We start from the raw sequence: 23,029 nt of genomic DNA, 5'->3' as shown, positions 1-23,029 counted from the left end.
AACAGAATTCAATCCTTGGTAGGAGAGCCCATGCTTGACTTATGCAATAATTGAGACCTTTAAGTAGCAAATTAATTTCCAATTAACTCTCTCAGGCCTGGACTAATTAACCCAGCCTTCCAGAAGCTGTAAGGGTGCAGACCACTTTTTGACTGGGACCTTCAAGTAGAGGTAAATCAGTGCCTGCTTGAGGACATTATGTAGGGTGTGAGATGAGAGCATCTCTGAGAGTATCTGCTCTAATGGACAGGTGTGGGAGGTTCAGACTGTATGCACCTCCGATGGAACTGGAGTTTTTTGGGATGTACCTTGATAAGATAACTTCATATACTATTAAAGATACAATCCTGCTTTAGGAGTAATTTTACCAAATCAGCATGACAAATTGAAAGCCTAAAATAAAAATAAAAATTTGCATTTAGACAACACCTTTCACAACTACATGATCGACAATCAGTAATGATCTTTTGAAGTGTGGTCAATGCAGTGAAGTTGTAAAAAGGGAGAGTTAATTTGCATACTGTAAGCTCCAACAAATAGCAGTGTGTTAAACCTAGATAATTTGTTTTTCTTTTTGAATGTTGGGCGAGAGATAAATATTGGCCATCACATCAGGGAGAGTTCCACTGCTCTTCTTTGCCATGGGATTATTTTTCAGGTCCTCAATTCTGAGAGACTTGACAACTATTGTTTAATATTGCAGCTGAAAGGTGGCATCTCTGACAGTTCAGCACTCCCTCAATATTGCACTGAGAGTAGGCGAAAGTGAGGACTGCAGACGCTGGAGATCAGAACGGTGCAGGAAAAGCACAGCAGGTCAGGTAGCATCTGAGGAGCAAGAAAATCAACATTTTGGGCAAAAACCCTTCATCATGCTTTTGCCTGAAACATCGATTTTCCTGCTCCTCGGATACTGCCTGACCTGCTTTCCAGCACCATTCTCATCATTGCATTGACAGTGTCAGCTTTGAATCCTGTGCTTCACACCTGGCATGGAACAGGGCATTGTGTCTCGGTTATGACAAAGAATGACTGACCTCTAGAGACCATATTTTGATTTCTCCTATTAAAATTAGAAGGACTTCCAGGTTAGCCAGAATATTTGCGGAATGAGTCATGGTGAAGTGAGGGAGGTCACAGAGAATTGTCTGCCCCCTTTCAACCTACATCTTTGCTGGTTTCAGTCAAGTGTGTGTATAGATTTAGCTGTTTCACTCCTGCCTATGTAGAAAGTTCCACATAATTCTCTCCTGCACTGTGTAACAGAGTCCCTCTGTACTGTGAAGAAAGGATTTTCCACAGTATTAACATTTGAGCCTTGCAATCCATTCTAACTTCACAAAGAAAGAGGAATCTGGATGGTGTTTACCACGGAGCCTTGGTCTGAAAGAGCATCTGGCTCAGATGCAAAAGTCCTGCTTGTTCTTAGTACAGTAACACAGAATAACTTCGTGACATCTGTTGTGTTTTCATTCACTTCAAAGGGACTTTCCACAATAGTTACAAATGGATAAGCAGTGATGGCAATTTGTATTCAGTATACATGCGAGCAATTCACAGAGACTGGCATGTTCACATTCACTTCAACCAAAAGATGAGTAACACAATGGGCTATGTGGCCCTTCAAACCTGCTTTACCATTCAATCAGGTCATACCTGATCTGAATAAAAAACAAATAACTGTGGATGATTGTGGTCTGAAACAAAAATAGAGAAACTTGGTAGATCTGGCAGCATCTGTGGAGGCAAAAACAGAGTTAACATTTCAAGTCCAGTGACAAAGTTCTGATAAAGTGTTACTGAATTCAAAGCATTTTCTGCTTCTCTCTCCACAGATGCCACCAGGCCTGGGTTTCTTCAGCACTTTGTTTTTGCTTCATACCTGATCCGATATGGTCTTGATTCACAACCCACTCTACCTCCTCTAACCCTCACTTCTCTGGTTGATCAAAAAAAAAGTCTTACTATGTATTCAATATATTCAATGACTCAATCTTAATTGCTCTCTGTGGAACAGAACTCCAAAGATGAATAAGCCTTGAAGATAAGTTCCTCACTCCATCTGAAATGGGGGACTCTTTATTTTGAAATTTTATATCCCAGATCTAGATTACAGCACCAATGTTCAGTACGAGTCATGAGTCCTCAGTTATTTAGTTAATCAGTTACTACATCTAAATGCAGCAAGATCCAGGCTTGAGCTGATAAACTGCAAGTGGCGAGTAACATTTGCATCACACAAATGCCAGATAATGTCCATCTCCAATAAGAGAGTATCTTAGTATTTTCCTATGACATTCAATGGCATTACTATTACTAAATTCCCCATTATTGACATTCTGGGGGGTTAACACTGACGAGAAATTGAATTGGCCATATAAACATGGTGGCTGCTAAAGTAATTCAGATACTGGGAAAAAATACCTACCTCAAATTTAAAATTAACAACTGATCCTGCCTCCACTGTCGTTTGTGCAAATGAATTCCAAATATCGATCACTCTTTGTGTGTAACATCTCTCCTGAAAAGTGTGGTCTTAATTCTTAGACTATGCCCCATTGTTCTAAAATCTCCAACCAGTGGAAATAGTTTATCTGTATCTACCCTGTCCTTTTTTGTTAATATCTTGAAAACTTCAATTAAATAACCCCCTAACCTTCTAAATTTTTGAGAAAACAGGCCTTATTTTCAAAAAATCTCTCCTCATACATCTACCCCTGAAGCCCAGGCATAATTTTTATAAGCCTATGCTGTACTCCCTGCAAGGAATCTATATTTCCTAAGATGTGGTGCCTAGATCTGCTCACAGTGGTATCTACCTCAGGTTTTGTATAAGTGAAGCATAACTTCTGCATCCTTGTGCTCCAGTCCTCTAGATATTAAGGCCTCCATTCCATTAGTTTCCTTGAGTATTTTCTGTACCTGTTCGTGACATTTTAAAGATCTATACCCTGAACCCAAGCGTATAGCATCCACTATATTTAACTTCATACCATCTAGAAAGTATCCTGATCTATCCTATTTCAGTGCAAAATGGGCAACATCACACTGACTTCCATCAGCCTATTCATTTAGTCTATCAATATCCCAATGTAAATTTATGCTGTCATCTATGCTATCTACAACACCAATTTATTTGTTTTTGGATTAGTGGTGCTGGAAGGGCACAGCACTTCAGGCAGCATCCGAGGAGCAACAAAAACGAAGTTTCAGGCATAAGCCCTTCATAAGGAATAAAGGCAGAGAGCCTAAAGCTAGAGGAGGGTGGGAGTGACCAATTTACTTGTGTCCACAGCAAATTTGGATGTGATTTTCCACGCTATTATCTAAGCCATTAATAAATAGTGTTAATAACTGAGGCTCATACAATTATCCCCTTGGAACATGACTGGCCACATCCTGCCAATTTGAGTGCTTACCTATTTGGGTGATATGCTGGAGATTAGAGGGCATTTGCTTGAAACATCGATTTTCCTGCTCCTCAGATACTGCCTGACCTGCTGTGCTTTTCCAGCACCACACTCTCAGCTCACTACCTACCTATTGCCCCTAGTTTCTGCCACCTAACACTCAACCAATTTTCCCAGCATGTCAGTAATTTTCCTTCAAGTCCATGGGTTTCTACCTTAGTTAACAGTCTTTTCATGTGGGATTTCTATCAAATGCCTCTGAAAGTCCATGTAAACAACATCCATAAACATTCCCCTGTCCACTGCCTTAATCACTTAGAATCATAGAGTCCTAGACATGTACAGCACAGAAACAGACCCTTCGGTCCAAATGTCCATGCTGACTGATATCCGAAATTAATCTAGTCCTATGCGCTAGCACTTGGCCCATAACCCTCTGAACCTTCCCTATTTCTATACCCATCCAGATGCCTTTTAAATGTTGTAATTGTACCAGCCTCCATCACTTCCTCTGACATTCCAAACATGCACCACCCTTTGCATAAAAACGTTGCCCCTTAGGTTCCTTTCAAATCTTTCCTCTCTCACCCTAAACCCATGCCCTCTAGTTCTGGACACCTCATCCCATGGAAAAAACCTTGTCTATTTACCCTATCCATGCCCGCCATGATTTTATAAATGTCATAAAAGTCACTCCTCACCCTCCAAAAATCATTGAATTTGTCAGGCATGACCAACCTGTCATGAATTCACATAGGCTACCCCTAATTAATTGAAAAATTTCAAAGTGTTCAGTTACTCCATGCTTGATTATAGACTCCAATAATTTCCCAACCACAGATGTTCAGCTAGCTAGTCTGTAATTCCCTGGTTCTCCTCTTTCATCTTTAAGAAGCGGACTCACATGTGCAATTTTCCAATACACAGGGGTGACTTCTGTATCTAAGGAACTCTGAAACATTACAGTTAGGGCATTTATAACATTCTCCTCTACTGCCTTTAACATCCTTGGATGGAATCTGTCAGGTCCCAGGAATTTGTTATTCTTTAATTCCATTATTATCCTCACTACCCAATGTTTTACTTACGTCAATTGTATTCCGTTCCTGTTCTAAATCCACTATTAACTTCTTTAGGACTTCCGACAAGGTATGCACTAAATGCAGGGGCAAAGCAATGATTTAATGTGTCTGCCATTTTCCTGCAGTATTTCCACTTTCAGTCTTTTGTGGACCAACATTGCTCCTGACCAACCACTTTCCTTTTGTCTAACATTAAAATTCCTTCTTATTGATTTTGATGTCCCTGGCGGAATTCCTTTCATAATCCCTTTTATAGATCTGATAAGCCGCTTTATGTCCTTGGTAGCCCTTGTATCTTTCTATTCAGAAGGATCTGTGCTGCTTTTGAAATTTTGCAAGCCTTTTCTTTTAATTTTACGCTGTTCCTCATTTATTCAGTTGTCTGTGGCAGCTTTTATCGTGAGGGGGAATTTTTTCCTTTCAGGGATATAAAGTGGTTTTGTACTGTGCTAAATATTTCTTTAAATACCCGTTGCTTTTTCTTCAGTTGTTTTACCTACTAGCAGATTTTCCCAGCTTACTGTGGAATTCTCTACCTTAACTCCTTTAAAACAGCTTATCTAAATCCAAACCTCTATGCTTACAAACTTTACATTGAACTCAATCATATTACAATCATTATTTGATTGTCGTACAATGAGGTTACTAATTAAATTCAGCTCATTACACATACTTAAATCTCATATTTCTTGTCCCCTTGTTGCACATTGCTGCAAGAAATTGCCCAGGGCACATGCCAGAAATTCACAACTTTTTTGATAAGTGCTTGTCTGTCCCTCCCAAACCTCTATTAATACTATTCTGGCTTTGCTACATAGTTGCCTAATTTCTGCAGATATGCAATCTAGCACTTCAGGGGGTCTGTGCACATGTATTACAGTAAAGAATCTAAAACTGTTCCTCAATTCTACCCATATGGCCTCCACTGAATGCTTTCCCCTTCTTATCTTCTCCTGCACCACTGAAATGATTTTGTTTCTTATCTGTAAAGGTACTGAACCTCCTCTGCCATCTTCCCTTGCTGTCCTGTAAATTTTAAAGCCTGGTCTACATGGTTCCCAATCCTGACTTTTCCTGCAGCAATAACTCCGTGTTGGCTACTATATCACAACATCTAATTTGAATTCGTGGCTGCAGCTCATTTCTTTTATTCCTTAAGCTCTGTGCATTCATATATAGAACTCTTATTTGGGCCATATGCTGTAACCTGTGCCTCAGCAATGATGCTTTACTCATTTGTTTATTGTATTTCTCTTCCAGTTTAATCAATACTCATCTTATAGTTTTGCCACTAGCTGTTATATCTGAAGTAGAATTTCTGATTGTTTCTTTACTATCATATTACTAGATTTTGAAACAGTATTGACTTCTCCAAGCCTTCTCCCAATTATTAGTTGAAAGTCATTGTGAACACCCTATTTAGTGATTCCATTAGGACACTGGCTCCAGATTGGCTCAGGTGGAACTCAGTCCAATGGTACAGTTCCTTCCTGCCCAAATAATGATGTCTCTCATGGAAAGCAACAAGAGCAGCAGCCAGATCAGTGGTATTACAATTAGCCTTGTTGTACAGCAGGGAGGTTCAAAGTGTATACAAGCAGTAGTGAAATCAAACAAGACCCTTCAGAAGCATAAAAGATGCAGAAAAGAGCTTAAACAAGAAATTAAGAGGGCTAAAAGTGGCCATGAACTGTCCTTGCATGTAGGATTAAGAAGAATTCCAAGGCATTTTATACATATATTAAGAGTAGGAGGGTAACCAGAGAAAGAATAGGTCAATTAGAGGACAAAAGGAGGGAAATGTGTGTGGAGCCAGAGAAAGTGGGTGAGGTCCTTAATGAATACTTCACATAGATAATTACCAAGGAGGACATGAATGATAGTAAAAATAGGGAGAGGAATGTTGATATTGTGAGTCACATCAATATTAATAAAGTGGTGGTGTTAGGTGTCTTGAAAAACATGAAGGTAAATACATCTTCAGAGCCTGATGATATCTATCCCAACATACTGCAGGACGCAAGAGAGGAGACTGCTGGGGTACTCACAGAGATCTTTATTATCCTCTTTAGCCATAGGCAAGGTTCCAGAAGGCTAGAGAATAGCCAATGCTTTAAGAAAGGTAACATGGATAATCCAGGAAATTACAGGCTGATAAGTCTTATATCAGTGATAGGAAATTATTGGAAAAGATTCTTAGAGCTAGTACTTACTTGCATTTGAAGAAAAATGAACTTATTAGGGATAGTCAGTATGGTTTTATGTGGGGGAGGCTTGTCTCAAAACCTGGTTTGAATTTTTTGAGAAAGTTACGAACATGATTGATCATATTACAGCAGTGGATGCTCTCTACAAGGACTTTATTAAAGCATTTAACAAGGTCCCTCATGGTAGCCTGGACCAGAAGATTAAGTCACGTGGAATCCATGGTGAGTTGGCAAGGTAGCTACAAAATTGGCTTAATCATAGATGTCAGAGGTGGAGGGGTGTTTTTCTGACTGGAGCTCTGTGACCAGGAGTGTTCCACAATGATCAATGCTGAGACGTGTTATTTGTAATATATCTAAATGGTCTGAATGAAAATGTAGGTGGTCTGATTAATAAGTTTGTAGATGACACGAAAATCGGTGGAGTTGTGGATACTGAGGAAGCTTATCAAAGGATATAGCAGGACAAAGATCAGTTAGAAAGTTAGGCAGACGAATGACAGGTGGCATTTAATCCGACAAGTGCGAGGTGATGCATTTTGGGAGATCAAATATAAGAGAAAAGTACACAGTAAATGGCAAGACTCTTCAGAGTGGAAGGATCTTTGGTGCAAATCCATAGCTCCTTGGAAGTTGCAACACAAGTGGATAAGGTGATAAAGAAGGTATGACAACCTTGCCTTCATCAGTCAGGGCACTTAGTATAAAAGTTGGCAAGTCATGTTGTAGCTGATGACTTCAGTCAGGCAACATTTGGAGTATTGTGCGCAGTTTTAGTTGCCACATTACGGAAAGGATGTGGAGGCTTTGGAAACTGTGTAAAGGAGGTTGACAAGGATGTTGCCTCGATTGGAGTATGTAGCTCACTTGGACAAACTTGGATTGTTTTTGCTAAAATGCTGGAGGCTGGGGGTGACTTGATAGAATTAGTGGCATAGATAGGGTGGATAGTTGAGGTCTTTTCCCAAGGTGATGTCTAATACAGTCATAGAGTTATAAAGACGTACAGCATGTAAACAGACCCTCCTGTCAAACCAGATACCTGCAAACCAGATAACCTAAATCAATCTAGTCCCATTTGCCAGCATTTGGCTCATATCTCTTTAAACCTTTCCTATTCATGTACCCATTCATGTACCAGCCTCCACCATCTCTTCTGACAGCTCATTCCATATATGTATCACCCTGAGAGAAAAAGTTGCCCCTTAGGCCCTTTTTAAATCTTTCCTCTCTCACCTTAAACTTATGTCATAGAGTCATAGAGATGTACAGAATGGAAACAGACCCTTCGGTCCAACCCGTCCATGCCGACCAGATATCCCAACCCAATCTAGTCCCACCTGCCAGCACCCGCCCCCTCTGCGTGAAAAAGTTGCCCCTTAGGTCTCTTTTATATCATTCCCCTCTCACCCTAAATCTATGCCCTCTAGTTTTGGACTCCCCTTCCCTGGGGAAAAATCCTTGGCTATTCACATTATCGATGCCCCTCATGATTTTATCAACCCCTATAAGGGTCACCCCTTGCCTCCAACACTTCAGAGAAAACAGCCCCAACCTATTCAGCCTCTCGACAGCTCGAACCCTCTAACCCTGGCAGCATTCTTGTTAATATTTTTGAACCCTTTCACAACATTCTTCCTATAACAGAGAGACGAAAATTAGAAGCAGAATTCCAAAAGTGACATAAGCAATGTCCTGTACAGTTGCAATATGACCTCCCAAAATACTCCATACACTGACCAATAAAGGCAAGTATACCAAACACCTTCTTAACTACCCGAATTCCCTTTGTCTCCACTTTCAAGGAACTATGAACTTGTACCTGACCTCTGTACCTCAGGTCAGAACGCATGGAACTAACCTTGCTCCGGGTTACTTGACAGAAGGAGAAAGACCAAGGAAATGGAGATTCAGTAAGAGATAGGGAGTGACACAGAGAGATTTGAGAAACAATTTGGATGGGAGCAGACATATTTTAATTATTGTACAATGTGTTTCATTAATAAGGCAAAACAGCGATGTCACAGAAAACCATAAGAGATTAAGTGAATGGATTATATGAGTATGGTCTGGAGGGCATTGTCCCCTATTGTTGGCTGTGTATCTATGCTGATTGGTTGTGTATGTAAATGTCAAAATTTCCCTTTCATTGTAATTCACTGTGTAATTGTAGGCTGATTCAGCCATCATACCTCCCGGCAATTGGCAGCATTCAGAGTAAGTTGGTCTGCAATCTGAAACTCACTGCTTCCCATTGACTTGAATGGATTCAAACAAAAGTTCTGCTTCACTCAAATAAAAGAAAATTCTGCAAATGCTAGAAATCAATAACAAGCACAAACCCTTTCTGAAGAAGAGTCCTATTGTGCTTGAAACGATCTCTGTTTCTCTCTCACAGATGCTGCTGGATGTGCTGGGTTTCTCCAGCATTCTCAGTGTTTATGTCTGCTTCACTGGTTGTGAATTTCTGACAATCTATCAATTGCCAAATTAACACTCGCAGTTCAGCTACTTCGCTGACTTGTTAGTGTAACTGTAGTGATTGTAATGAGGTCTGCCAGAGGATTTCATACAATAAAAGTCCCCCATTTGGGTCTGTTGCTTTGGTCCAATCAGGGACCTGTGTCTGACAGATATAAACAGGCATGTCAGTGGTTCTAATCACTCTGAGAACCGGTTCTGAGGCAGCTAGATCAGATGTCAAGGATTCTCACGTGTAAATAAAGGGTGACTTGATAACAGGATACCGACATCTGTGGAGTTATTTCAGTGGTAACGGGAGTGGGATTAATGACATAACCATGCAAAAGTGCCAACTAGATGAAGCCCAACTGGATTCAAACAGGCATTACAACTGGCTTTATCACTGGAAAATGTGACAGGTGGAGCATATGAATTGCAGGATAATCCGATGGAAGTGGACACCCTCCAGTTTGACTGAAGGTGAGGAGCACCACCTAAGTGAAGGTAATTGCGTAGCTCACTCAGGGCATATCCTGAACAGAGGGATTCCACGTCCGTCCACAGCAAAACCCCAAAACAAAGTCCCAGCTAAATGGTTAATTTTTTTTCTCATCTGAGTAAGAGAACTCATAGCATCCACAAGCCTCCACACTCTGGAAAGTTTACCTACATCTTTGGAATGGTTAAATTGCTCAGCAATATCCAAATCAGAATCAATCCAAATAAATGTCTGGTTAAATGGTCACCCAGTTCAAATGGAGAATAGCTATTTCAGTACTTGCAGAACCAGTCTTTAATAAAATTCCTTCTGGATGCCAACCCTTAAGTTTGGGTAATACCTTGGTTAGACTGAGAACTTATACCAGGGAACAATTACAGATTAAAGGTATAACTTATGTTCTGGCTTTTTATGAGAAACAGCTGGTTCAGATTACCAAAGATTGTTATGAAACACTTGGACCCATATTTGCTGATGCAAAATTGGTTAACCGAGATTGGCTCAACATTTTTCAGATAGAAAATGGCTGCCAGATTGAAGTCCTAATTAAATACCTAGAAGGTTTTCAGGAAGGACAATGGACTATCAAAGGAGCCAAGCTCACCTTGCATGTTTGTCAGGAAGCAATTCCATGATTCTACAAGAGCCGTGCAGTGCCATTTGCCTTATAGGCAAAAGTACAGGCAGAAATCAGGAGACTGGAAAGTGAAGGAATCATCAAATAGGTCCGGTTTGCAGAATGGGCAGCACCAGTTGGACCAATTGTGAGCCTGATAGATTAAGTTTGCCTTTGTGGGGATCTTAAACAAATAGCAAACCATTTTTTGCAGCTGGATAAATAACCAATCCCTCGCATAAAGGATTTACATGCAAAGCTGACAGGGCAATGTTCTTCACAAAGTTGGATATCAGCAATGTGTCCTTGCAATTGCAGTTAGATGAAGATTCCCTCTACCTGTAAGGGTTTTTACCACGAGACGGGTATGACATTTGGGGACAAAGTTTGGTGTAGGAAGCATGGGAATGGTCGAATTGAGGTCAGGTCCAGTGTTGTACACTGTTAGAGTAGGTGCGAAGCTCCTGAACAAGCAACAAACTTGTAAACAATGTGGGAATATAATTTGCCCAGCAACAGAGAGACCTATGGGTTCATAATTCTTTGAAACTTGCATCACAGGTAGACAGGGTAGTTAAGAAGGCCTTTAGTGTTCAGACCTTTGAGCACTGGAGTTGGGATATCATGTTGAGATTGTACAGGACGTTGCATAGTCTTGAGTGATGTGCACTTCTGGTCACCCTGCTACAGGAAGAATATTATTAAATTGGAGAGGGTTCAGAAAAGATTTATCAGGACATTGCTGGAAATGGAGGGTTTGAGACATAAACATAGGCTGGAAAAACTGGACATGCTTCACGGGGCGTAGGAGGTTGAGAGATGACCTTATTGAGATTTATGAAATTATAAGGGGTATAGATAAGATGAATGACAAATGTCTTTTTCCTAGGGTGGGGGAGTTCAAAAGGTGCGAGGAGAAGGGTTTAAAAAAAACGAGGGACAACCGTTTTACACAGACAGTGGTCAGTGTGTGGAATGATCTGCCAGAGAAAGTGATGGATGCAGGTACAGCTGCAACATTTAAAAGCTATTTGGATAAGTTCACAAATAGGAAAGGTTTGGAGGGATACAGGCCAAGTGCAGGTTGTTGGAATGAGTTGAAGGGAAGGATATGATTGGAGAGAAAATTGAAGCTGAAAAAAAGAGCGGGCAGAGCGGATGAGCTCTAACTGGAGCATCCTACTCTGTTGCTATCTTGCAACTATCATTTTAGCTGCCAGAATTTGTTGGGTTTTTCGATAGCCATTTTAAAAAAAGATTTGCTGTTGTGACAAGCTCATCAATGGCAAGACAGATATTCATTGCCCATTCCCTAACTGCCCTTGAGAAGACCATAACAGGCCTCCTTGTTAAACTGTCACAGTCCACATTGTTGTGCATGTACAGGCAATGTCATATCCAATCAATACTTTCAAAAACTGGACACAAACAACCTGCAAATCCTTCTGGCGTTTGATTTACAGTCATTATCGAGTCTTCAGTGGAACAGTGATATATTGAAACCCTGGTACACTACAGTTTTCCTAAGACTGACAATAGACAATAGATGCAGGAGTAGGACATTCTGCCCTTCGAGCCAGCACTACCATTCATTATGATTATGGCTGATCATCCTCAATCAGTATCCTGTTCCTGCCTTATCTCCATAACCCTTGATTCCACTAACCTTAAGAGCTCTATCCAACTCTTTCTTGAAAGGATCCAGAGACTTGGCCTCCACTGCCTTCTAGGGCAGAACATTCCATACACCCACCACTCTCTGGGTGAAGAAGTTTCTCCTCACCTCTGTCCTAAATGGCCTACTCTTTATTTTTAAACTGTGTCCTCTGGTTCGGGACTCATCCATCAGCGGAAATATGTTTCCTGTCTCCAGAGTGTCCAAGCCTTTAATAATCTTATACGTCTCAATCAAATCCCCTCTCAGCCTTCTAAACTCAAGCATATACAAGCCCAGTCACTCCAATCTTTCAACATATGATAGTCCACCATTCCAGGAATTGACTTCGTGAACCTATGCTGCACTCCCTCAATAGCCAGAATGTCTTTCCTCAAATTTGGAGACCAAAACTGCGCATAATATTCCAGAAGCGGTCTCACCAGGTCCCTGCACAGCTGCAGAAGGACCTCTTTGCTCCTCTACTCAATTCCTCTTGTTATGAAAGCCAGCAGGCCATTAGTTTTTTTCACTGCCTGCTGTACCTGCATTCTCTGTCAGAAGCTGAATGTGTACACACTTTCCGCAGTTATACGAGCCAGCTACACCAGAGTCCCTGACCTCCCCCATCATGCATGCAGTACACTGAATCAGCTTGGTAGTCATATCTTCACCCTCTTCAACTGTGGCGTAATCACTTCTCTCAACTTCTTTGTCGAAGACTCCTGAGCCAAAGACTCACACTTTTCTCAACAGAAACTTCCCTCGACCCCTGTGTTTTGTTGCAGGTCTATGGACTTTTAATTTAGGTTAGAGGAGGCCCTACTGTGTAGGACCTGCGGCCTAGAACACACCAACTTAAATAACATTCACCCACCTTCCCAACAGCCTCAGCGCTCCGACTTCATTTCTGCCCAGCTCCTGCCGCTCTCTGCTGCAAGAGATTGCAGCAGATTTTGCCTGATTAGTGGAAACATTACATATAATATTCTATTGCTCCTTGCTACAGGCAAAGTTTTATAGAATTATAAAAAAAAAATTAATCTGTGCCAGCATGAAACCATCGGATTATTGTCACGTGAGTACAGTGAAAAGTTCACATGTCACTACACGGTCCCATCTTAGGTACAGAAACTTGGGGATTTCTGTTGGGATAAGTGAACTCACGTGTTTCAGAATGAATCATTTCCCCACTATTGGAACTATCATAACATTCAAGGCTACAAGTCTAGTGCTGGAAAGTGGAACAAGTATGGATTTAGTGTAGCTTTGGCAGCATAGACTTGTATGACTCTATTTCTAACTAGTATCAATACCGCCTCCAGCAAAGATTATGGTTGATCTTGTCATCCTATTGTCAACTAAGGGCTTTAAGTAGACAATTAAGGACGCTAAAAGACCTCTGTCCCTGCTGCTGGGACTACCCCACTGCAGCAGTCCTGGTAAGTGAGTCACGTGGATATCTTTCCACTTCGGGTGAGAGAGTCCTCTTATCAAAGATAGTCAGTGCCTAGTCTCTGGGGTGTGTGGCAGCCTCCTCTGTATCCTTCTGTCCATGAGGCCTGCCGTCATTTGACACATTTGTGTCAAGACTCCATGGCTGCTTTGTTAGTAGTCATCATGATCTCCATGATATGGCTGAACTCAAGAACTGTCAGCCAATAGGAGAATTCTGATTGAATGGCACTTCTGATTGGGCAGACTTAGATTAGATTAGATTAGATTACTTACAGTGCGGAAAAAGGCCCTTTGGCCCAACAAGTCCACACCGACCCTCCGAACAGCAACCCACCCAGACCTATTCCCCTACATTTACCCCTTCACCGAACACTACGGGCAATTTAGCATGGCCAATTCACCTAACCTGCACATTTTCGGACTGTGGGAGGAAACCAGAACACCTGGAGAAAACCCACGCAGACATGGGGAGAATATACAAACTCCACACAGACAGTTGCCCGAGGTGGGAATTGAAACCGGGTCTCTGGTGCTGTGAGGCAACAATGCTAACCACTGTGCCACCATGTCTCCCATTTCTGTCCCTAGATCCTGATGCCAGGGCAAGACCTCACATTTGCATGGCTTGGCGTTTGGTGATTTCCCTGAAGGAGATAGCACAATTCAAAAGGATTCCATTTTACAGGTTTTCGCTTTCATATAGATTAGATTAGATAGATTAGCTTACCTACAGTGTGGAAACAGGCCCTTTGGCCCAACAAGTCCACACCGACCCACCGAAGCGCAACCCACCCATATCCCTACACTTACCCCTTCACCTAACACTACGGGCAATTTAGCATGGCCGATTCACCTGACCTGCACATCTTTGTGACTGTGGGAGGAAACCAGAGCACCCGGAGGAAACCCACGCAGACACGGGGAGAATTGCAAACTCCACACAGTCAGTCGCCTAACGCGGGAATTGAACCTGGGTCTCTGGTGCTGTAAGGCAGCAGTGCTACCCACGATGCCACCCACCACAGAATCTCTTACAGTGGTGAAACAGGGCATTCATACACTCTCCCCCCTCCCCCACTCACCATCCCACATTTAGCTTGGCTAATCCACTTAGCCTGCACATTTTCAATCGTGGGAGGCACTCCACACAGACACAGGGAGAACATGTAAACTCCACACAGTCATCTAAGGCTGGCATTGCATTTGGGTCCCTGGTACTATGAGGTAGCTGTGTTAACCACCATGCCACCTATGCAGAGCTGCTTGTTATTCTGCAATGAACACTGACTCTGGACCCTTGCAGCTCTCTTTGCCTTTTGTTTCTTTAGAATTTTTATATGTTATTGGATATGGGCATTGCTGGCTGGGCCAGCATTTATGGCTCATCTCTAGTTGCTTGCAGGTGGTGTTCCTGTGTACATGCTGCCCTTTCCCTCTAACCGGTAGTAGTTATGAATTTGGAAGATGCTGTCTAAGAAGCTTTGGAGAACTTTTGCAATACATCTTATAGATGGAACACACTGATGCTACTGAGTGTTAGTCTCGGAGGGAGTGAATGTCCTGCATGTAATACCAGTTAAGTGGGACTGTAACCTGGATGGTGTCAAGCTTCTTGATTGCTATATTGCCTTGTTGTGTGTGTTTACTATTTAATTTCTGCCATCCTTTAAACTATCTTTGATCTTTCCTTTCATTCAACATGGCCCGTTCCAATATCATAAAAACAAATCACATTTTCACCTTTCTTCCATTGTGAAGAGGAGCCAGATTGGAATTGAAAGTTTGGCTCTGTTTCTTCTGGAAGGCAAGTTGAATCTTTTCCAAAACTTTCTGTTTTTGTTTCAGCATCTGCAGTATTTTGCAGATAAAGCTGCGCCAATCGTGCGGTTAAGAGAAAAGACCCAAGATTGCAGGAGAAGTAAGGCCAGAGAAAATTGTAGGGGTCAACTGGGGTGAGAGCATGGACTGATGTGAAGACAGAAGTGAGGATCAAGAGAAGAATGAATCTGATTATGGTTTTCCTTCTCCCAAATTTATTTTCGCAGTTCGTTGTTTGCGCTGCTGAATTCTTACTAACAGTTTAATATGACTTCAAGAAACATCCCCATGAATGACACACTTTTCAGGTCTGTGTATTTATCAGAAGAATTAAGTGCAAGAAAACATTATTCAGAGGGCAGGATGAACCTAGTTTACATCCTGCAGAAAAACCTCTTTCAAATTGTTATTGAGTACTTACTGTTATTCTTCATCTGGGGAACAGCCTGGGAACTCCCTGTATCTTTGTACATTCCAATAACTGAAACCAAAGAAACATATCATGCCCTGAGCACACCATATTTTTTTTTCTCTTTCTATCATTTTATTTGCTGTTGTAATCAAATAAAATGTAGGCCCTGTAGTGCCATAGGTAGTATCCCTGCCTTTTAAGCCAAAAAGAATCTGCGTTTGAGCCCCACTCCTAAACGTGTCGGACAAGAAATGTCTCTCAAAACACTCAAATAGGCTGAATATCAACCTGCAAAAACTTTCAATATATGTGAAAAGGCCATGCTAAATTTCCCAGAGTGTTAGGAATGTGTAGGTTAGGTGCCTTAGTCAAGGGTAAATGTAGAGTAAAACGGTAGGGGAATGGGTCTGGGTGGGTTACTCTTCGGAGGGTTGGAGTGGACTTGTTGGGCCAAATGGGCTGTTTCCATACTGTAGGGATTCCATGATTAAATATGCCAATTGTAGGTGGTAAGACTGAAGAGATTCCTGCCCAGTCACATGAAGGGAAGAATATAGGAGTATTTCCCAACTCTGGAGTTAGAAAGAGAGATACCTGGCTTCGGTGCTCCATGAGAGTTAAACTGACCACAACAAGAGGATGGAGTGATATGCATACAAAGGGAACCTTACTTTTACTTCAAATCAAAAACAAAAATTACTGAAGAAACTCAGCACATAAGACCACAAAACATAGTAGCAGAATTAGGCCATTCAACTCATCGAGTCTACTTCATTATTCAATCATGACTGCTAAGTTTCTCAACCCCATTCTCCTGCTTTCTACCTGTAACTCTTGACAATCAAGAACCCATCTATCTCCGTTTTAAATATACTCATTAACCTAGGCTCCACAGCCTTCCGTGACAGTGAATTCCATCGATTCACCACTCTCTGGTTGAAGAAGTTTCTCCTTATTTCCGTACTAAAAGGTCTTTCCTTTACTTTAAGTCTGTGCCCTCAGGCCCTACCAATAGAAACATCTTCCCAACATCTACGCAGTCCAGGCCATTCAGTATTCTGTTAGTTTCAACTAGATCTCCCTCATCCTTCTAAACTCCATCAAGTATATCCATCGGGCGGCACGGTGGCACAGTGGTTAGCACTGCTGCCTCACAGCGCCAGGGATCTGGGTTCAATTCCCGCCTCAGGCGACTGACTGTGTGGAGTTTGCACATTCTCCCCGTGTCTGCGTGGGTTTCCTCCGGGTGCTCCGGTTTCCTCCCACAGTCACAAAGATGTGCGGGTCAGGTGAATTGGCCATGATAAATTGCCCGTAGTGTTAGGTAAGGGGTAAATGTAGGGGTATGGGTGGGTTGCGCTTCGGCGGGTCGGTGTGGACTTGTTGGGCCGGAGGGCCTGTTTCCATACTGTAAGTAATCTAATCTATAGTCCCAGAGTCCTCAAACGTTCCTCATATGTTAAGCTTTTCATTTCTGAGACCATGCTTGAGAACCTCCTCTGTTCCAGGGCGGATATGGGGCCCAAAATTGGGGTCCTTCCTGAGATATGGGGCCCAAAATTGCGCACAATACTCTAAATGTAGCAGAGCTTTAAAGAATCTCAGAAGAATATCTCTGCTTTTATATTATCAATGTAAATGCCAACATTGCATTTGCCTTCCTAACTACTGGCTCAACCCGTGAGTTTAGCTTGAGAGAATCCTGGACTAGAATTCCAAGTTCCTTTGCACTTCAGACTTCTGAATTTTGTCCCCAATAAGAAAATAATTGATGCTTCTATTCTTCTTACCAAAGTGCATAACCGTATACTTTCCCATGTAGTACTCCAACTGTCACTTCTTGGCCCATTTTCCTAACCTGTCCAAATCCTTCTGCAGTCTCCCCACCTCTTCAATGCTACCTGTCCTTCTACCTATTTTTGTATTGTCTGCAAACTTAGCCAGAATTCCCTCAGTTCCTTCATTTAATCATTAATGTACAAAGTGAAAAGTCGAGATCTCAACACTGACCCTTGTGGAACACCACTTGTCACCAGGTGCCATCCTGAGAAAGACCCATTTATTCTCACTCTCTGCTTTTTGCCATAAAGCCAAGCTTCTATCCACGCTAAGTGCCTTGCCTCTAACACCATGGGGCATACTCTTACTCACTGGCCTCCTGTGTGACACCTTGTCCAAGGACCTCTTGAAGTCCAGGTAGGTAACAAGCATTGCTCTCCTTGGTCGAACCTGCTCGTTAGCTCCTCAAAGAATTCTAGCAGATTTAGGGTGTCGTTGAGCTGTAGGTTTGCTATCCAGACATTTAATTACCTGGCTAGGTAACATCATCAGTGGCAACCTCCAAGTGAGGTGAAGCTGTTGTCTCCTGCTTTCTATTTATATGTTTGTCCTAAATGGGGTTCCTGGGGTTTGTGGTGATGTCATTTCCTGTTCGTTTTCTGAGGGGTTGATAGATGGTATCTAGATCTATGTGCTTGTTTATGGCGTTGTGGTTGGAATGCCAGGCCTCTAGGAATTCTCTGGCGTGTCTTTGCTTAGCCTGTCCCAGGATAGATGTGTTGTCCCAGTCGAAATGGTGGTTTTTTTCATCCATGTGTAGGGCTACGAGGGAGAGAGGGTCGTGTCTTTTTGTGGCTAGCTGGTGTTTGTGTATCCTGGTGGCTAATTTTCTTCCTGTTTGTCCTACGTAGTATTTGTGGCAGTCCTTGTGTGAAATTTTGTAGATGACATTGGTTTTGTCCATGGGTTGTACTGGATCTTTTAAGTTTGTTAGTTTTTGTTTGACAGTGTTGGTGGGTTTGTGTGCTACTAGGATTCCGTGGGGTCTCAGTAGTCTGGCTGTCATTTCTGAAACTTCTTTGATAGATGGTAAGGTGGTTAGGATTTCCGGCTGTGTTTGGTATGCTTGTCGTGGTTCGTTCTTGAGGAATCTGTGGACTGTAATTTTTGAGTATCCGTTCTTCTTGAATACGTTGTATAGGTGGTTCTCCTCTGTTTTCCGAAGTTCATCTGTGTGGTGTGTGGTGGCTCGTTGGAATAGTGTTCTGATACAGCTTCATTTGTGTGTTTTGGGATAGTTGCTGGCATAGCTAAGTATTTGGTCAGTGTTTGTCGGTTTTCTGTATATGCAGGTTTGTAGTTCCCCGTTGTCCTTTCTTTCGACTGCGACGTCCAGGAATGCGAGTTTGTTGTCGGTTTCTTCCTCCTTGGTGAACTTTATGCCTGTGAGGGTGTTGTTGGTGATGTTGAATGTCTCTTCTATCTTGTTTTGTTTTGTGATGACAAAGGTGTCATCTACGGAGCGGACCCAGATTTTTGGTTTGATGGTTGGTAGGGCTGTTTGTTCTAGTCTTTGCATTATCGCTTCTGCTATGAATCCTGATAGCGAAGATCCCATGAGTGTGCCGTTGGTGTGTTTGTAGATTATATTGTTGGAGATGAAGTGGGTGGTGAGGCACAGCATACACAAACACCAGCTAGCCACAAAAAGACACGACCCTCTCTCCCTCGTAGCCCTACACACGGATGAAAAAAAAACACCATTTCGACTGGGACAACACATCTATCCTGGGACAGGCTAAGCAAAGACATGCCAGAAAATTCCTAGAGGCCTGGCACTCCAACCACAACGCCATAAACAAACACATAGATCTCGATGCCATCTATCAACCCCTCAGAAAACGAACAGGAAATGACATCACCACAAACCCCAGGAATCCCATCCAGGAGAAAGATATAAGTGGAAAGCAGGAGACAACAGCTTCGCTTCACTTGGAAGTCGCCACTGATGATGTTACCTAGCCAGGTAATGAAACGTCTGGATATCAAACCTACACCTAAACCTGAACCTGAGCTACAAACCTTCACAAATCTAGCAGATTTGTCAGGCACGACCCCCCCTTAATGAAACCATGCTGATGTTGCTCTATTTTACCATACATTTCCAAATTTTCAGAAACCTCATCCTTCACAATGAACTCCAAAATCTTACCCATTACCAAGGTTAGGCTAATTGGCCTGTTAATTTCCATCTTTTGCCTAACACCCTTTTTAAACAAGTGTGTCACATTAGCGATTTTCCAGGTCTCTGGTACCATCCCTAACTCTAGTGATTCCTGAAAGATCCCTTGATTCCTGAAACACCCATCATATCTCTTCAGCTATCTCCTTTAGACCTTTGGGATGTAGTCCATTTGGTCCTGATTATTTATCCACTTTCATACCTTTCACTTTTTCTAGAAACTTCTCCTTGGTGATGGCTACCATTCTGACCTCTGCCCCCTTACACTTTTGAATTTTTGAGATATTACTCATGTCTTCCAACTGATACAAAGTAATTATTCAGCTCCTCAACCATTTCGTTGTTCCCCACGACTATCTCTCTAGCCTCATTTTCCAGAGGTCCAATGTCCACTTTTGCCTCTCTTTTGCCCTTTATATAACTAAATAAACTCTTAGTCTTCCTTTATATTACTGGCTAGCTCACCCTCATATTTAATCTTATCCCTCCATATTTCTTTTTTTTTGCTGCCCTCTTGTTGGTCTTTTAAGCTTCTCAATCTTCTGGTTTCCCATTGCCCTTCACCAGAATATATGCCTACTCTTTTGCTTCTATGCTAACCACTGACTTCCCTTGTCAACCATGGTTGCCTCATCCTCCCTGTGCCATGCTTCTTTTCCCGGGGTGAATCTTTGCTGTGTCTCCTGAATTACTCCCAGAAACTCCTACCATTGCTATTCCACTGTCTTTCTTGCTCCTCTCTCAGTTAATTCTACTCAGCTCCTCCCTCATGCCTCTGTATTTGCCTATATTCAGCTGTAATACCGTTACCTCTGATTCTATCTTCTCTCTCAAATTTCAGAGTAAATTCAATCACACTATGATCACTGCCTCCTAAGGGTTCCTTCACCTCAAGTTCCCTTATCAAGTCTGCCTCATTGCACAGCACTAAATCCAGTATTACCTGTTCCCAAGTGGGCTCCACCGCAGGCTGCGCCAAAAAGCTATCTCGTAGATATTCCACAAATTCCGTCCCTTGTAATCCACTACCAACCTGATTTTCTCAGTTGACCTGCATATTGAAATCCCCCATGATCACTGTAACTTTGCCTTTCTTACACGCTCCTTCCATCTCCTGGTAGCTCCTGCTCCTGAAGACTGTTTGGAGGCCTGTACATAACTCCAATTGCATTTTTAAAAATCTGTACAGTTCCTCAATTCTACCCACACAGATTCTACACCATCTGACCCTAGTTCATTTCTTACTATTGATTCAATTTCATTTCTTACTAATAAGGCAACTCCACCCCCTCTGCCCACTTGTCTATCTTTTCGATAGGATGTATATCCTTGAATATTCAATTCCCAATCGTGATTCCCTTGCAGCCACGTCTCCGTGATGCCCACATCATATCTGCCAATTACAATCTGCTCAAGCTCACTTACCATATTCCTTACACTGCGTAACACCTTCAGTCCTGCGTTAACTGTGCCTCTACTCATTGTCATTCATTTGTGTAATGTGCTTGAATTTTGATAGCTAACCCTTTCTAAACACTCTGTCCTAGTTATGTCTGTGTTAGAGACTTTAACAAACTCTTCTGACTTCTCGTTCCCTGTCATTTCTTTCAAATTTTTCCACACAGTTGAATCCAGCCCTGCAGATGTTAACTTGCTGCTTTGTTTTCAACTGACGGATGTATGACCCTTCCATTTCCCCCACTTTCTCGTTTAAAGTCCTGTTGGCAGCAAGTGTGGAGAGAAAGCAGACTTAATGCCTTAAGTCAAGTAAACTTTCTTCAGAACTGAATAACTCAGTTCTTTGTTTTACTTACATTTATTTGTTGTCCGTGATAGTTCTGTCTGCAGACCAGCCTGGACGTTTCTTATTTCATGAACCATCTGAGTCACTGAAAGAGGAGCAAAATTTTCACTGTCATTCCCATCGACATTACTCTAGTTTTGGCTCATTGTTGGTTGCGCTTTGGATCATTCATCCAAACAATATCAGTCACTTGTTCAAAATGTTGGCTCTGATTAATCTGAATGTCTTAATAATCATGAAAAAGAATTCCTGCATTGATGGACTTTGTCTCTCTCTCTCCTCCTGACTGCATCCCTCCATTAGACTAAATCCCTTTGTTTGATATGCTCCAACCTGCCACACTCGTGCCCTATATCCTTGCCTATTGACAGCTTTTCTGACTTACGATTATTCAGTTGTGAAAGTTGAGTCATGATACGATTGTGTAAGTTTCTCATTTCCTTTGAAATTCCCGTAACTGAACAAGGAGCAAAGTATTAGTCACAGTCATATAAGAGTATTACTGAGAGAAGAGACATGATATTGAAGCTTTTGTGTCTATGCATTTCCGGACACAGGCAAAAATTCAAGTTTCAAAGAGGTAAAAGGGTGCATGAGAAAAGGGCTGATAGGTTGCGCAATCGATTCTGATTGGTTAAGGCACTGCCATGTAACAAGGACCAGGGAACAGTTATCACCATGTTTGTCTTTATTTCTAAAGAGGCTAGCATCTAACATTATACATTGCGTTCTGAGCTTTTGAAGTTTTGAGACTGGACAGCACTTACTGAATAATCCAGATTGTTAAAAATTCCAATAACAACCAATTTGAAATTATTGCTTGGGCTCACAATATGGTTCACCTATACCTTTTAGAAACTACATATAATCATATGTAGTGCTGTGGGGAAAATCACCAGCCTCAATGTCAGCGTCGGGGTTCAACAACAGACTTTGTTGCACAAGAAAATACTGGAGCTCCGGGGAGAGAGAGAGAGAGACCAACAGCACAGTGGTCAGCTGCTAGCCTTCCCTTCACCCAGAGCGCGTGTCAAGGTACTTTTATACATTTTGTAATATAATAGGTCAGTGATGAGGTTATTATTTTTGTGACATAGTTTATTTATTGTAAACATTGCAGAATCGTTGATAGTTTCAGTGCAGTCATTGTCAGTTCCAGCGCAGCTTTTGTTAATTTCAGCACAGTCATTGTCAATTTCAACGTCTGTGAGGAAGTCCATTGCTGTAGTAATGGGCGCTAGTTGCTGAGAAGGACAATTACTGCAGCCCTGGCTATTAGCACTTTGTATTTAGTCTGTATCAAACAATTAGTATTTCCATCAAAGGTGTTGTCTAGACCCAGACACTTCGGTGGGCAGTGTACGCTACTCGTGTATATTCTCCCCCCAACCAACTTAAACTAATCAACTACGTTGTGAATATATTGCGCTGGCATCCTGGTGACCCCAGGCAGTATCTGTGTTTGCTCTGCTATCTCTCACTATATTGTGGTTCGGCAGCCATCTTGTATGTCAAGTGGCTAACCTATGGCTCAGTGGCCATCTTGTGTGTTCGTGTCACCCTGCCATCTCCCACTTCACTCCCC

The 23,029-nt window shown here is 42.0% G+C and overlaps 1 protein-coding gene across 10 annotated transcripts in view; it reads right to left on the bottom strand.

Annotated features, from left to right (window-relative positions):
- The window catches only part of LOC132835946 (uncharacterized), a 147,088-nt gene that overhangs the window by 47,249 nt on the left and 76,810 nt on the right, over positions 1–23,029 (bottom strand). For 9 of the 10 annotated variants that reach the window (XM_060855084.1, XM_060855083.1, XM_060855089.1 and 6 more), the window contains 2 exons: positions 21,455–21,529; positions 15,629–15,688 (listed from right to left, as the gene is read on the bottom strand). In XM_060855084.1, the coding sequence (XP_060711067.1) occupies positions 15,629–15,688; positions 21,455–21,529 (135 nt within the window). The remainder of the gene's footprint in view (positions 1–15,628; positions 15,689–21,454; positions 21,530–23,029) is intronic. The other variant, XM_060855085.1, reaches the window with a different exon arrangement.

The sequence above is a fragment of the Hemiscyllium ocellatum genome, chromosome 45 (assembly GCF_020745735.1).
Source record: "Hemiscyllium ocellatum isolate sHemOce1 chromosome 45, sHemOce1.pat.X.cur, whole genome shotgun sequence".
NCBI classification, from domain to species: Eukaryota; Metazoa; Chordata; class Chondrichthyes; order Orectolobiformes; family Hemiscylliidae; genus Hemiscyllium; species Hemiscyllium ocellatum.
The sequence above is the reverse complement of the archived record's forward strand: the minus strand, read 5'-3'. Positions and strand labels throughout refer to the sequence as shown.